This window comes from Tachypleus tridentatus, chromosome 13 (genome assembly GCF_004210375.1).
Source record: "Tachypleus tridentatus isolate NWPU-2018 chromosome 13, ASM421037v1, whole genome shotgun sequence".
Classification (NCBI taxonomy): Eukaryota; Metazoa; Arthropoda; class Merostomata; order Xiphosura; family Limulidae; genus Tachypleus; species Tachypleus tridentatus.
This window is the reverse complement of record NC_134837.1, coordinates 140,786,365-140,803,994: the sequence shown is the minus strand read 5'-3', so window position 1 is coordinate 140,803,994 and position 17,630 is coordinate 140,786,365. Positions and strand designations below refer to the sequence as shown.

At 34.7% G+C, this 17,630-nt stretch overlaps 1 protein-coding gene across 1 annotated transcript; it reads left to right on the top strand.

Moving 5' to 3' along the window:
- The first annotated feature begins 1,495 nt into the window (after positions 1 to 1,495).
- On the top strand, positions 1,496 to 17,354 carry LOC143236310 (carcinine transporter-like). The gene is made up of 11 exons (XM_076474587.1): positions 1,496 to 1,664; positions 1,846 to 1,991; positions 2,613 to 2,713; positions 3,212 to 3,366; positions 5,119 to 5,287; positions 6,473 to 6,599; positions 7,857 to 7,969; positions 8,803 to 9,017; positions 12,422 to 12,603; positions 14,154 to 14,317; positions 17,261 to 17,354. Exons 1-11 carry the CDS (start codon positions 1,496 to 1,498, stop codon positions 17,352 to 17,354), a joined length of 1,635 nt encoding a protein of 544 aa, XP_076330702.1.
- The last annotated feature ends 276 nt before the right edge of the window (positions 17,355 to 17,630 follow it).

Sequence of the window (17,630 nt, the reverse complement as noted above, 5' to 3'; positions counted from 1 at the left end):
TTGGCGGTGGGTGATGGTATGACCAGCTGCCTTCCCTCTAGTCTTACATTGCTAAATTAGGGACGGCTAGCACAGATAGCCCTCGAGTAGCTTTGTAAAGAAATTCAAAAAACAAACAAACAAACCATCACGACCAATAATGTCTACAGACGAATCGTTTGATTACAATCTTGGTAAATACATAGCATGGGCATTCTCCAAATATGTAACATTAGCCAACTCATTCATCAAAGATTCTTAATTTTAAGTCTAATCTTAATCAACTTACTCAAAAGCCTTAATGGTTAGTTTCGATGTTATATCCTCTTTACAGAAGTCCCAACCGCTGAAGCCTGCAAGATAGTCTTAGAACTCTACATCCGAGACCCTAACCCATCATTAAACATTCCCAGCAACCAATTAGCAATCCTCATAGAATTCACCACGATGAAGAGAAACTTCATATTCAACAACCACAACTACATACAAACAAATGGCCTAAGCATGGGCAACCCAGTTTCACCAGTTCTAGCCAAAATTTTATGACACAAGTTACATCCACCACTATATTGGTACAGATGACAATCCACATGACACGATTGCGGGATTCACATCTACAGAACACACACTTAATTTTTCAATCATATTAACTCTATTTATCCCAACATTAACTTCACATGTGAACAGAAAGAAAACAATCAAATATTATTTCTTAACCTCAAAATTACAAACCCGGTACACAATTTAAAACAGACATCCACCGAAAGATCACCCATACTGGCCTATACATTCCTTGGGACTCAGCACATGAAACAAAAAACAAAACTCGACATACTAAGAAACCAAATAAACAGCCATAAAACTATGCTAACCAGATAAAATTAACGACGAATTAGACAAAATAAAACAATACTTCATCAACAAGTTTCCTCCACAAACCGTAGAAAACATTATACGCACACACCAAGACAAAAAGCAAAATCAACCAACAAAATTAAATATATCTCATGAATTAAAAAATCACGAAACCATATACTGCTGCATACCATATATTCCTGACATCAGCAGAAAAATAGCCAACATTTGGCAAAACTAGTTACAAAATATGACATTCCAGTTAATACCAAATTTATTCAAAATCAGGCACAAAACTAAGGTCTAACTAACACGTCTCGATAACATATCCCAACAATGTTCAATCGGATTTAAACCTGAAGATCTGGTCAAGAAAGTCCATACACAGTCTAGCGACGTGGGCTCGCGCGTTAACCTGCATGAGAATGAACCCATCGCCAACTGCACTGGCAAAAGCCCTCACAATGGTTTCCAGAATTTTGTCTCTCTATATCGTCGTGCATTCAGAGCACCCTGCGAGTATGAGTAAGTCCGTGCGGCCACTCAAGTATATGCCTACCCAGACCATTATAGAACCTCCTCCATAAGCGTCGAGTTGCACAATGTTACAGATGGAAAATCGCTCTCCTCGGCATCTCCACACTCTCGCACGTTCATAATCATGAGACACAGTGAACCTGCTCTCGTCTGTTCACAGCACAGTGGCTCATTAACGAAGTTGCCAGTCCAGGTGCTGACGAGCAAACTCCAACCTGACTGCACGGTGTCGCGCTGTCAGAATAACTCTCTTGCAGGCCATTTGTCTCAAGGCGTCCTTCGTGCAGACGATTGTGAACTGTTTGCTTGACACACGGGTTCCAGTGGAATGCTGAAGGTTATTTCTGCAGTTACCGAGCCTCAGCTATCCTGTCCTGCAGAGCGGTAGTCACGATGTAGCGGTCCTCTCTGTCTGTTGTGCAGCGATGATGGCCTTGACCTTGTTTCCTGCCATAAGAGTTCGTCTCCTGGTAGCTTTGCCAAAGTCGATTGATGACGTTTGGACACACCGACGCATTGTGCCACTCTCCTTGGGTCTGGCTATCCTCCAGCATCTTAACCGCCCTAGCCACCTCGTTCTCTGTCAGATGACGCCTGACTACTTTGGTACACAAGATGAAGTACACACTGACAAAACGAGCCGCAGAAGATTCATGTTGGTGTTTGTTTCGAGAATTAATGCATAGTTTCACGTAACAGCCTTATATAGGGTACCATGAGTTGTATTCTCTTTTCACTGAGGTGAGTTTCGTTTGAGTTGCTTCAAACTTCACTCGCAAGCTTAAAAATACACTTGTAGACGAACGGATATGTTTTTCACACATAAATTTAGTTATAACAAAAATATACTGAAATATGTACTTGTTCCTTTAATTATTTAGACCAGTATATAACAGTATTGTCTGTTGTGTGTCCATGTAACTATTTCGCATGGGGTGGACGAATCTTCCCAAATTTAATATGAAAGTTCATAAAGCCAATGTTGAGGAACGTACACATTTTCAGTTTTTATTGTGGCTTTTTACCACTAATGTAATCCCTGTCCAAGGGACGAGTACTCCAGCTGGTTACTAATAATACCAATTAAAGGAGTAAAGCATTAAAATCGTACATAAGCTTTTGTTTTTTTATTTTTAAGTGGATTAGATTCAGTCTAGTGTTAAAACACTTTCAATTATTAATTAAAATGTTGTTCGTGTTACATTGTTTTATGTTTATAACGTACATGATATACTTTTCAGTGGGATTTGGTCTGTGACAATAATCATCTGCCTTCACTCATATTTACTCTTGCTCTAGCAGGCGCTGTAGCAACCCCAATTTATGGCACCATGTCGGACAGGTAAGTTAGGAAATTATTTATTTATTTTTGCCATAAAAAAATAAATGCTTTTTAAACAACTAATAGAAATGTCTAACACGAATAAAATCAAAAGTTCTTTCCATAAAAAGTAGTTTATATGTTGTCACTAAACCACAGTTAAAAATAAAGTTATTATTCAACTTTAGTTTTTAAGAACTTATAACAACTTCTGATACTACATTATAAATCTATTTCCACTAAGTTGGATCCGTAAATCTCACAATTTTAAACCTTTTCCAAATAATGTTTGACTTCTTGAAATGCAAGAAACATAATTCACTAATCAGTCATTTGACGATTAGAATTTTAGTATAAGAAATTTAAAATGCCGTCAAGTTTCATGTCTAATCACAAAATGGATCTCTGCTTTTTTATTTTTGTTATTAAATTATAAACTTTCATAATTACAATTAAAACACAAAAAACAACATAAAACAAAGTCTTACGTCGTAAACTGATCCTAACTATATTTCACAGAATAGGACGTAAACTGACGTTCTTCATCTGCGTCATGATAACGTTTGTCTCTGGAGTCATTTCTCTGGTTTTACCTAATTTTACAGCGTTTGCTCTGTTTCGTTTCATCAACGGTTCGCTACTTCCCACGATCTTCCAAGTGCCATACATTATGCGTAAGTTACCCCCATTATATTATCTGTCTCACGATTATCCATACTTTATCTGTTGACTTTAGTCCAGCTACACATTATAATTATTGTTAGAATTAACACACGTGTTAACTTAAATGTGATGACAACAAACAAAGAATTATGTAGCTGTTGATCAATTGTTTTACTTCTTTTTTCAAGGGGTCGACAGGGATGCTTCACGACATCCAGGTAGTGGTGTGTGGTAGGACATACATGAATGGGTTTTGTTTGTTTTTTTATTGAGGTGTTGCCCATAATCTGAATAAAATCATTTGACATCCTTTGAGTAAACCAGATATGACTGCCACAAGTCTTTGGTCAAAACGCACATTTGATAAGGACGCTTTGGTCAATCCACGTTTGTGAAATATACTTCCACGACATTTATTTATACTAAAATATCTTGAGGTTAGCGTAGAAACTGAAGTAGTTTGACTTTGTTTGTCGGCTATCTTTTGATTATCTAATGAAAACACCTTAGGTATAAAAAAAAGGTGCCCCTACAACAAAACGAATGAACATGTGACCTAATGGAACGAAATCAAAAACTGGCGGCCAGAAAAGTGTTAATAGCTTCGTTTATAGTAACGCCACAGAATTCAGATTAACAGTTCTTTGTCATCACCCCTGTGTAATTGGTACAACCGTATTAACCATCAATATTTATGCTAATTGCTTAAACTAATATCATGTGACGCTAAACGCTCTTTAATTAGGCCTGTATAATCAATTATAATCGTCCACCTGTATTATTCTTTTGAAAACTGGAGCTAGAAACTGCTGATCTAGTTTGCTTGACCTGAACAACACTTCTGTATCTGCACGTGCTTTCATCCTATAGTTTAGTTGCTCTAAGTTAGCCATCTTTAATCTGAATGACGAAAAAAACAATAAATGGTCCACCTCTACTCTGAGGTGAAGCAATAGTAATTTTTTTTAAATCTAATGCTCACTTGGCTATTTGCCATAAATTGTAGGTTTTAAATATCTATCAGTGTATTAACCTTAAAAAAACACGTAAAAGTCAAGGATATTTTATATCAAAGTTTCTCTCCAGGCGAAATGTAGAAAAAATATGATGAAATAAGTCAAACTCAATATTTTATATCTCGTACATTTATTGATGGATTGTCTTGCAATCTGGTGTGAGGTGCAAGGCTCCAGTAGGACACATCCGTGAAAAATAAGTCAAAGTTTAAATTACCACAACTCGAGTTACGGAAAGTGGAAAATTGGTAAAATATCGCTCCTGTAAACACACACACACACACACACAGTGTGTCCTGGAGGTTGTTTTTGTCTCACGACACATAACTGCGTATCGTGATGAACCAACTGTTCCATTAGTTGATTTTCGAAATGTCTACCAGTATATAAAAAGATCCAGCCAAAATTAGTATCATTTTTATGAGAAACATTTCAGTGACGTACACAATCGGATCGCCTAACAGTTAGTAGTGGATGGTGATGACTAACTGCCTTCCCTCTCGTTATACACTGCTTATTAGATATGGCTAATGCAGATAGCCCTCCTGTAGCTTTGCGTGAAATTCATAAAACAAACAAGTCTTACGCCCCCAAAGTGCCCTTTTAGTCATTCATAAAACAAAATGTCAACAACTTCTAAAGGATACACCTGATCACTTTATCTCTACCGTCTGTTCTGTCTAATGTTTTCATTGTCAAAAAGTTAACTTATTTCTGATACAGATACTTTGTTATACATTACTTCAGTAGTGGAAATCGTTGGAAAAGAGAAACGAACTCGATTGATGGGGATTGCCTGCATCGGATGGACCCTGGGTCTTTGTAGTTTGCCACTCTTTGCCTTTCTATTCCGGAATTGGAGAACTTTTGGACTCATAACCACTTGCTTTTGTATTCCATATTTCTTTTACTGGAGGTACAGTTGTCTTTTGATTGTATTTGTCTCTTATGTATTGATTTAATAAATATGTATTTTCACTTTCGATGCCTTTGTTTTAACGAGGAAATTCCTGCATTTATTGACATATAATTTTATTCTTATGTATTTTTTATTATTTTTGTTGTATTTAAGGGCGGATAGAATTCTCTCTAAAAGCTTCAGCTAAATACTTAAAGAATTGTAGTTCATTTTAAGGGTCTGGCATAGCCAGATGGTTAGGGCGCTCGACTCGTAAATCGACGGTCCCAGGTACGAATCCCGTCCCACCGGACATGTTCGCTTTTCAACCTGAGTGGCGTTTTATAATTTGATGGTCAACCTCATTATTCGTTGGTAAAAAGAGGTGCCCAAGAGTTGGCGATGAGTGGTGACGACTAGCTGCCTTCCTATAGTCTTACACTACTAAACAAGTGACGGCTAACGCAGATATCCCTCGAGTAGCTTTGCGCGAAATTCAAAACAAACCAAATCAAAACTTAATCTAAATTGATCAAAGTATCTTATAACTGGCCCTCTGTGTTCGAACTAGGTAATGACTAGTTAGGCTGGTATGAGAAAGTATATCTGGAATATTCACGAAAACATGGACAAGAAAATTAACCTTTTCAGCGCATGCTACATCAATATGAAAAGATATAATCGAGTAAGTAACTGTTGTATCTGTTTATTAAATAATATATACTTCAACAGTACCTTCTTAATAAACTGTAGATTAAACATATCTTGTTTTCTACTCGCACCATTTGTTATCCATGAAGTTCTCAATAAAGAAAAATTAAGAGAAACACAGCCTAACTTTGCCGACTTCAACGTGTACCTGTGGTAAGCTAAGCCTGACATTAAGGTTAACTGCCCTATAAAGCACGAAATAAATAAAAAACACAACTAAAAATCGTTTCCAAAAATATTCATTTACTTACCTAACTACGTTCGATTACCCTCGAAAATAACGTATTTCAAAAGTAGTATGGAAAAGAGCTGTATATTTTTGTATACTGATATTCGTTAATTTGTGATATAAAAAGCACTCAATTAGAAGAGTGAAGCGTACTTGGCGTTGGCTAATACGTTCTAACGAATCAACACAGAATTGTTCTCACCAGTTATTGACTTCATTACAGAATAAAATTTCTAAAAATCTTCATTCTTGCTACTCTTCAGATTTTTGCCTGAAAGTACCAGGTGGTTAGTGTCCGTTGGACGTTACGAAGAAGCGGTAGTGATTTTGACTGAAATGGCCAAGACAAATGGACGCCCTCTGCCCATTGATCTAGTTAAAAGACTGACAGTGAGTTAACTTATTTTTTAATGTTTAATATTTGAAGAACATTTTGTGATTATATGTCACTGTTTAATTGCAAATGACTGTCTTTACAAATAAGCAGTTCAGTCTTTTTTTTGTGAAATATATTTGGTCGTACATAATACGGTTAAGTACATACCCGCCATCTCAAGTTAAGTCGCTTACGCTTGTATTTAGTACTTCAGTACACACGTGTGTGACTTAAGTTTTATTTGTTGGTTTGCTAGATTTTTGGACCAGACAGAATTTATCCTACAACCTGAAATCTTCAAGGAGATAAAGCATTAATATGATCTTACGCAAATAAATGAATTGTAACTTTTGTTAACATAATTAAAACTGCCTTATTTATGCGACGGATAACACCAGATCTGGCAACTTGAAAACCATTTCCGAGCCGCAACTATGCTAAAACATCTACAGTACATTAAATGTATCGAAGTTAAGAACTATTATTTTTTAAAGAAAGTATTTCCATAAAGATAAAAACTGACAGACTTCGAGAATATCACACAGTGTACTCTGTTATTTTTAACTCAAATTTAATCATATATTCAAAACAATAGTTATGTTTTTCCAGAACAAACAACAACAAAACAAAATTAAATACAGAAAAGTTGTTTCTTAAATGTAAAAACAAATATTCACATAATATATAATAATTTCTCATCAGTCGTTTTCTATCCTTAATATTTTGTTTTTGTTATAATCATCTAGCAAAAAAAAATCGTTTTACTTTGAAGCCACTTTCTTCGGTTGAAAACTTACAGAACTAGAAAAAAAAACAAACATTAGTTAGTTCTTGTTAAGAAACATTGGTCTGAGCGTGACCTAGTGAAAGGCCGAAAGCTCGAGTTGCGATGCTTTTGAATAGGCTTTGTAAAAGTAAATGATATTTGATAGCAGTATCTAAACAAAAACAAAACTCCTATTAGTGCATACTCCTGAATAGTTAGAACTTCAGAATTAACAAATGTTATTCTTGAACCCTTGTGTTTCTTTCATACGTACGTAAATTGTTGCCCTTGTATAAAATAACAACATCTGTGAAATATTTCATGAAATATCCATCGAAACGTTTTTAAGAATACGAAGTGGGCATGATGTTTTGATAGTATTCTGCACCACTGTATTTTTTTAAGAGACGAAAACTCAAGTTACAAGTAACCGACCCAAACTGATTTATATTAAATCATTATTGCCACCTAGGTTTTGAAATTTGAAGTTCTTTCTCGCCCACAGGCTGCAGAAGAAGCTATGAAGAAAGAAAAAATCGTCGAAACAACACACGACATAACTGATTTCTTTTGTTATCGAACGTTGAGGAAACGCTTTCTCATAGTCACCGTTTCGTGGTAAGAGATAGCACTGTTGAAAACTCATAAATACATCTGACATTTAGAAGCTCAGTATTTTAATTATAATAAATAATTAATAATCTTTTCTACATGTGTCAGTGAGAAATATCACTAGTTTTTTGTTGGCTTTTTTCTTTAGGATGTTGGGATCATAAGAAGGCCCTTACCATCACTTTAAAAGATAAGATTGAGATATTTCAGTTTGTACTCAAGTAAATATCACTTCTAGAAAGATTCATGAATTGATACACACGAAATGTTCGTGTTTAATTGGCTAGAAAAACACAGGCTCAGTATCAGTCAAGCCTATACATTCCATACTGTGTTTTTCGTTTTGTTCCTCGATCATTAGTTTTGACGTTTTCATAAATATCTGTAAATTAATAGATTTTTTCAGGTTGGGTAAACTAAATTATAAATTTAGATAATTTTGTTTTCTTTGGTATAAAATTTCACTCACTAATAATTTATTTTAGTATTCAATACTGAACACATCAAGATTTTAAATTTGCCTATGTAGTGCATAAGCTGTATTGGTTTATTTTCCAATATTTTATAAAAAAGATTTATTGTCCGCAATCGTTTTCTTTCTCGTAGAAAACAGGCCTACATTTTTGTATACATTATGAACAATATCATTGTTTTCTGTAGATCAAAAAAGAAACTTTACATCTTTAGTGAAATCCATTTTATAAAATTATTCTAAAAAAGAGGTTTATAGAAGATTTTCCTTCTTAAAAAAGCCTATATTAAAGCTTTAAGATGTAGTGATTTAAAACATAAAAGTTTTGTTGTAGCTTTATGGTAATTAACTCCCAACTTTGTTACAGGGCTGCAAATTCAATGGTTTATTATGGTCTACAGATAAACGCTACCAATCTCTATGGAAACGAATTCCTCAACTTCTTTCTTTTCGGACTTGTTGAACTACCATCTTATTTCTTATGCTGGTATTTAATGGAAAGGATTGGACGACGATGGACTAATGTTAGCTTAATGCTCCTGGGCGCTCTTAGTATTTTAATACCAACAATCCTACTGTCAGGTATTTGATAAAACTTTATAAGAACACTTGACCATGCTTGGCATGGATCAGGTTTTCAACTCCAGTGTTTCGAACAGTAACATTTTACGCTTATTGTACTTTAATTCCATCAGGGGCCCGGCACGGCCAGGTGGTTAAGGCACTCGACTCGTAATCTGAGGTTCGTGGGTTCGAATTCCCGTCACACCAAATATGCTCATCCTTTCAGTCGTGGGGGCACTATAATGTTACGGTCAATACCACTATTCGTTGGTAAAAGAGTACACCAAGAGTTGGCGGTGGGTGGTGATGACTAACTGCCCTCCCTCTAGTCTTACACTGTTAAATTAGGGACGGCTAGTTCGGTTAGCCATAGTGTAGCTTTGCTTGAAATTCAAACACAAACAAGCGGTTATTCAACTTTATATATTTTTGTATCACTGAAATATTTGTGAATAACTAAATTAACAGTCAAAATTTGAAATATTAGTATTATTGGTCGAAACAAGGTTTAGAGTTTGAAATATTAGTATTATTGGTCGAAACAAGGTTTAGAGTTTCATGGGAATTAGCTTATATGTAGTTCATATTTTCTTTATTATTCTTAAAGTATCCGTTATCATTTTAACCATATTTGTAAACAAAAATGTGTCACAATAAAATATATCACAGTCAGTAAACTCTAGTAAAATGTAAATAAAAGGCGATATATACATATATATGCACATATGTTTGTATACATGTGTATCTAGGAGCAACCGTTAACCGTGTGTACAAAGTGGCTACCACTGGTAATTTTATTCGTTTTCAAAGAGCTGATTACGCAATAAATACACCATATGTATAATCGGCAGTTCGCAAATCATTCAATATACCAAAGAGTCTGTGATAATGTATGGTAGATTAACTCAGAGCGATTGAGGACACAAGTATATGGGAGGTAATGCTTTTTTATTGGTGAATACTAATAATGTGTTAATATATCGTGATGTGATTGGTTGGCTGGTTGGTTGCCTTAAAGCATAAAGTTACGCAATGGGTTGTCTGAATTGTACCCACTATGGGTTTCGAAACCAGACTAGTAGAATTATAAGCTTACTGATTTTCTGCTGAGCCAATAGAGGAGCGAAAAAAATGAACAGATGTCGTTACAGTCAGTTAAAGAGTCGAGAATTTGTAGCACAACAGAAACGGTTATAAGTGCTAACAATATAATAAGTTTGAAATTTGATTGTTGGCTTGTCAATATTTAAATTAAAATATTTTTCTTGTCATTTAATTAATGGTAAAATAATAGCAAAAACTGGTCGGATTGTAACATTGCACAAGACTCAGAAACACGGTGGTTTGTTTTTTTCTCGCACAGCCAGCCTACCTGCTCTGCTGTTGGAATCACCTTGTTCTATGGCCCGGCATGGCCAAGTGTGTTAAAGTGTTTGACTCGTAATTCGTGAGGGCGTTATAATGTGACATTCGATTCCATTATTCGTTGGTAAAAGAGTAGAGGCGGTGGGTGGTGATGACTAGCTGCCTTCCCTCTAGTCTTACACTGCTAAATTAGGGACGGCTAGCGCAAATAGCCCTCGAGTAGCTTTGTGCGAAATTAAAAAAAACAAAACATCTTGTTCTAACAAAGAGCATCTCGCCCCATTTCTACAACAGAATTGACAACTGAAGTGAAACCTGTCAAGTTTGAGACATCCTGCAACTGTTTATGTCCTGTGTACTAGAATACGATTAACAATAATTTATTATTGTTGTGTTTGAATACAGTACTTCAAACATTGCACACATTTGACACTTTTCTGTGATCGACATGTGTTTACAAAATGCTTCCTGGCACAGATCAAATTAACAAACTGAATATCGACTTAATAACATAATATATTTCTACACAATAAATGTCTGTTTTGTAAATTATTCCGAATCAAATGAACCAACTGAATTTCGATACAAGAATATTTTATAATACTTAATAAAGTTTTTTTTTCACTGAAATGTCCAGTTACATAAAGCACTAATTAAGAGTCACCTTTGTTACAACATTACTTATTACTGAAGCTATTGACGTGTGTATTACTGCTATTTTCATGAGTTGTTCTTTACGCTTAGTTTAATAAGAAAACAAGTTCTTCACTAAAACTGTTTATAAGGATGCTACCTACGCCCTTCGAATAGCTAAAGGTTTTAAGGAATCATAACTCTATATTCTGGAGATTGATTCCCAGCAGTAAACATAGTAAATACTTCGATGTGGTTTCATTTTAAAACAAACTAAGCAGCTCTTGCACCATTTTCTTATAATATTCATAAAATGTTAAAGGGACAACACGAATCTTATCAGTTTATCAAGAATGACCCTTCCAGCATCAAACTATAATCACTTCTCACAACTAATATATTTATGAAGAATCTTATTAGCTTATCAAGGATGACCCTTTCAGCTTCAAACTATAACCACTTCTCACAACTGATATATTGAACTCAGTTACATTTTCTACTTCTACAACTCATTAGAGGCAACTCACTCCAAAAACCAATCCACTCTTTTTAAACGTAATATTGTCTAAACTGCTGACTACTTCAATGTTGCCAGAATCTGAACTTATGGCCCCTTATCCTATTGTTTTTACTGCTAAGAAAAAATGTGGTAGATATATATCATCAATACCTTTAATGATCTTAAATATCACGACTAAATTACTTCTGACCTTTGTCCTCTCCAGAGAAAACAAGTTTAGAGATTTTAGTTTCTACTCATACGACAATCTCACCATCTCAGGTATCATCCTAGTGGCTCTTCTGTGAATCTTCTCTAACAATTCAACGTCCTTCTTGAGGAAGAGAGTCCCAAACTGTACACAGTGCTGTAAATGACACCATACAAAGGATCTATACGTTAAAACAGTAACACTTCTTGTCTTCATTCAATATTTCAATCACAACACCAAGTTAGTTTGTATCTCAAGATGGCTTTGTTAGCTTGAAGATGACCTGAGAGGGTCGAAATGTTCACTGCTTTATTAGTAAAAGTGTTAATACCCATACCAGCCGTCCTGAGATACATTTTAACCTCAAGTAGGTTTCTCGTCATCACGAACCAAGTTGATTTACTGAATTCAACAAACGTTTAAATAACATTTTGTCTTTCACATTTTCTTCATTACAATATTTTATTTAATTAAATACGTTAATTAATATACCTTTTAATTTGTTGTCTCAATCTGAAAATTAAAACCAAAACACACAGGTATGAGATGTAACTACTAAATAAATTCAACAAATAGAACAATAGCTACTATTTATCTAACTTCCTCAGACGGAAGAGTCGTTAATTCTTTTTCATATTTTTGTATAATAATTTTTCCTTTGTGTTCTTGACTTCCAGACTTCAAACCGAAAATTTATATTTTATTTTAAAATAGAGTTAGCCCTTGGCACTACTATTGGAACTCTGGTGGGAAAATTCGGCTGTTCTGCTGCCTTCATGGTGGTATATCAACAATCGGCTGAGCTCTACCCAACTCCCATTAGGGCCCTTGGGATGGGGGCAAGTGCCACCGTCGCATGCATAGCTACAATTTGTACACCTTACATTATATATCTGGTAAGATAAGACGATATTTAGATGCATGGATTAGATTTTCCTTGTATATTTTTATTGTTCCCACGTCATGTTCTCCTATATTTCAGAGTAATATTATTTATTTTCTCAGTTATATATGGTTCACTTTGCTTCTGTTCTCTTTGTAGTAACTTTCTACAGATCGTGTAACATCTCCGGTCTAATGAGCATCTTCTTCAAAAAATCTAAGTAGCCTTATAGAGGTCCTATGATATCTGCAGCCTGCTTCGATCCTCAGCCTTATTGGTTTTATTTTGCAACTCCTCATGTTTCTTCTATTTTATAAAATTTCTCGATTCGTCACATGTCTTCACTCTCGTTCCCAGACCTTTAACTAAATATACAAACACTCACTCGGCCATAGTAGAATTATGCCGTTAAAACCGAGTAAAGAGAAAATCAAAAAAAATAATTCAGTAGTCAGGTAACATTAAGTTGGCGGAGTTGTTTGTGAATTCAACGCTTATTCAACATTTAATACTATCTGAAGTTCCAAATGCATACTTTTACATACGTAATGCCATGCCGGTGATATATAGACGTTTGAAGGCTTAAGTATATATGGTTTGCATTATGTAGAGATGGTACGATGTACAGTTTATATCAGTATTAATTTAGAAAACTTTGAATGACTTGTTAAAAGAAAAAGAAAATTATAGTTGATGTTTTTGGTGCTAGTTTCAGATCCATTTAAGTTTTTTATATCAATAAACACTTAACTGGAAAGGCAGCTTAGACGCACGTGGATAAATAATTCAGGTTAAATATAGTGATGTAACTACAAAAAAGTGGTCACCAGGCATTAAAATTAAATGGACCCCCTGCGATTATTTCCTTATCAGTATAGTTACGATTCTGGCTTATTAATATAATTAATTTAACGAAACAATAGTTCACCCATTTAGTTTAAATTAAAGTGTATGTGTCTCTTCTATTGTTGTCAATTTTTAAGTTTGTCTTATTATTCTGGCGCCCTTTTGTTGAGGCCTCCTGCAATTGCCGAGAGTAGCGGGAACATATTTATGTCTCCTGTGAGACTCGGGTGTAGCCGTCAGCACCTCTCTTTGTAAAAGCTTTTCGATCCGAACAACGAGATTTATTGTCACTTCTACAACAACACCCACATCATTTTAGTGCAGAGCGTGTTTAGTAACATCAGGAATCGAATCATGGTTTCTTCCATCCTCCGACTGGAATGTTAACCACTAGCTCAAACCCAGCTATTGAACTCTAGTTTTGCTTAAAGCCACACGGATAATGGCAAAATGATTGAATTGATACATTAATCTTTAAACGTTTCAAAATAAAGTGATTATATTACTTCCTATTTCATTCGTTAAAACTGAGAAAAATTAAACCATGTTGGTTTTATACCCTGTCCCACATTACTGTTTTATTTTTTCTAATATTCTAACATCAACCACTTAGGGAAGATTCAAAGTACTTCAATGTTATACTGTTTGATTTTTCTCATCTAAACGTCTTATAGATAGATGTTTGTTGAAAATGATCGTTCTTATTATTTCCATCAGGGAACGTACGAGAAACACATCCCTTACTTTATCATTGGAGGAATTTGTTTGATAGCATCATTTGCTGCGTCGTTTCTTCCAGAAACTTTGAATGCTAAGTTACCTCAAACTATAGAAGACGGAGAAAAATTTGGTAACAATCAGAAGTACTTTTCTTGTTTCGGGTATGGCTTCACGTTCTCTATTTTTAATAGTAATTTTATCCTAAAATGCCTTGTTTTTGTTTATTTGTTGTTAAGTGGAATGGGCTATGTGTAGTTTGATATCGAAATATGATTTTTAGCTTTATAAACATCAGACTTATTGCTAAGCCACAGGTAACCAACACTCCAAAATTGACAAAAAAAGGCTTCAGAATTATGTCTTATAGAAAAAAAAAACAAGCTAGGTGATCAGATTCAATACCAAGACATTGAATTCTAATCTAAGAATGTAAATTGGCATGTCATATTACTATCTACATCTAGGGTTGACCTAAGTCTTTTAAAGTGGCGTGATATTGGGAAATATTCTTGGGATCACGATCGAAAACATCTTTAAACAATAATAGTAGCCAACAGATGATTTAAAGCATTTTAATCAGTCTACATTCTATCTTACTGATGAGCGTATGATTAACCTTTTAGTTACAACCTTTACTTACTTATTTTCTGCGCCCGGTATGGCCAGATGGTTAAGATACACTTAACTCGGGATCGCGGATTCGAATCTTCGTTACACCAAACATGCCCTTTCAGCCGTGGGGGCGTTATAATGTTACGGTCAATCCCACTATTCGTTGGTAAAAAAGTAGCCGGAGAGTTTGCGGTGGGTGGTGATGACTGACTACCTTCCCTCTAGTCTTACACTGCTAAATTAGGGACGGCTAGCATATAATTTAAACAATCAAATAAAAACTAATTTCCTGATCAGAAGTTTGTTTAATTAACTTTGTTAAAAGACTTTGTTTTCATAGATGGAACTCCCCAGTGACACAGCGGTATGCCTGTGGATTTACACTGCGAGAAACCGGGTTTTGATACCTGTGGTGGGTAGAGCACAGATAGCTCATTGTTTAGATTTGTGCTTAATTGTAATCAAACAAAAAAACAAATTTTAAATGAAGGTGTCAGCTGCATCACTGTTATCGTTTTGACAATTATTGCAAGTATATATATAAACTAGAAAGTCCAAGGTTTAATACGTTGCATTAAAGCGATTTTGTATGTGCTAATTAACAAGACTTCTGGCAATCACGGCCAATATAAAGTCGCAGTGAAACGGCATGTATAAGAACAACATTTTGACATTGTTAGTTGTATCATAGATAGAGGGATGCCACCGAAATATTAGTCTTTGTTAGAAGGGTGTGAAGGATACCACTTCGATGAGGGATATCTTTTGTGTTTACTGTTATTAGAAAACAAAATAATGTAGATACATTCGAGATACTAGTCTAGTCTAGAAACAAGTTGTATCCTGACCGTGTCAAGTAAAATGCAGTGGCATGTAACAGGTCGGAATCCTCAAATAAAAGCAAGAACCGTTCACCTGATCATGAAAGGATCTTCATCTGAAAATGGTTCACCACGATAAGGCCTCCATTTGCTCAACCATAATATATTTCAATCAGCTGGATAATTAAATTTGTTTTCATGTTGTTCCATAAAATGACAATTGAAAGCATGATGAAGGAAGTGGTTGGCTTTTGATATTACAGCATTTCAAAAAGAATTATGGTGCAGAGCTATTGTCGAGAAGCGCGGTCGTCAGTGGGAGTATGACCGGATGTGGTGACGTAGACTATAATAATGTAGTGAGACTTCAGAATCATATGCATATCAATTATGTTAAAACTGTTTCTAAAATAAATAAATAATTAGTTTTTGTTCGCGAATTTCTTAAAACAAGTTTTGAAAAAAGAATACATCTTTCTAGAGTTTGATAATTTGTAATATTTTGGTTTTTAGATTGTAAAACATCTATTGAGACAATTCATCAACCTTATGCAACAAAGTGGGATAATGAATGTTTTTGGATAATTATGCGTGTTGACAAAGATATCGTCAATTAGACAAAAGTTGCAGTACGTGTTCAAAACAAATAAAATTTTATTTCCTGATTTAACGTGTACGTTTTATTTTCAGTTGCCATGCAGTATATATATTAATGTAACCAAACTATAAACATTTACTGCCTAAAGTAATTACTACAGCCCCTTTCATCTCCGTTGTAACCAATCAGTTTCAGAGTTTGAACTTCCCTAAATTTTTCGTTCACTTTCCATCAGAATAGGCCTCTGTATAACGATTTTGTTTGGATGCGTTAACCATCACAGGTATCGAAACTAGATTTTGACGGCGTTAGGTGTAGTGGGTTAGGACGCTCGAGTACTTACTTATCCGTAGGTCGCAGATTAGAATCCCCTTCACCAAACTTGCCAGTCCGTTACAGTCGTGAGAGAGTTATAATGTGATTGTCAATTCCATTATTCTTTGATGGTGAGTGTTGTTGACTAGCTGCTTTCTATCTAATCTGTCACTGCTAATTTAGCGACGGATAATATAAATAATATAAGCGTAGTTTTGCGTAAAGTTCAAAATAAATCAAGTTTACTGATGAGCTGGCTAGAGGGCATTATACAAGGAATAGTGTAATTATGTATGTTCTGAATTTTCGATGGCCTAAAAGTAATTTCGGTGTGTATTTACTGTACACTAAACCAGGGACTAAAGAATGGTTTAGCCTTTTTGTATATAATTTATAACGTATTTTTATCTGAGTGATCCTACTTCAATAAACGTAGTGAGTTTGAATGTTTGGACCTGTGTGAAAGAAAACGCAAAGATGATGAACCACTTCAGATGTTCATTGAAATTGGTAGTGTCACTACAGTTCATTAAAATTAGACCGTTACACTCAAGCTTTTAGTTGAATTTCGTAAAAGCTTTATTAATTCACAGGATTTCTGACATTTGTGTATGACATAAATATTTTAGCGGTCCCTAAACTTTTATGTAATTCTCTATTCTAGTGACATCTAGTGAACATTGTCCATTAATCTTAAGCCTGAATGATAGAAAAAGTAAATAAACATTCTACTTCATTTTTCCTTTATTTTCCTGCAGATCACAGATCCCTGAAGATGATGATACAGAAGAAAAAAGAAAACTAATCCTGGTGGTCAGATGGAATTGTTGCCGACAGTGTAATGTTATATAGCAAACTGTCATCTTTCTTTTGTTAAAAAAAGGTAAAATTTTAATAAACAAAACTGGGCTTAACAAATAAAATAAAATCTTGAATATGATTGTAGACATAAAAAGAAAACAAAAATACTTACCCATACTATATTCTTCAAACTAACTGCGTATCTGAAAATGAATATACTTTCCTATGGCAATATTTTTCAATCGATAATTGCGTATCTATTATAATCATTAAATCATTTAATACGACACAATATTTCAAGACAGTCACAGTGAAGATCTAATATCT

Coding starts and splice junctions, on each gene's coding strand:
- LOC143236310 (XM_076474587.1), top strand. CDS start 1,496: ATGAGACACAGTGAACCTGCTCTCGTCTGTTCACAGCACAGTGGCTCA. Junction 1,992..2,612: donor ACTTTGGTACACAAGATGAA/GTACACACTGAC, acceptor TATACTTTTCAG/TGGGATTTGGTCTGTGACAA. Junction 7,970..8,802: donor CTCATAGTCACCGTTTCGTG/GTAAGAGATAGC, acceptor ACTTTGTTACAG/GGCTGCAAATTCAATGGTTT.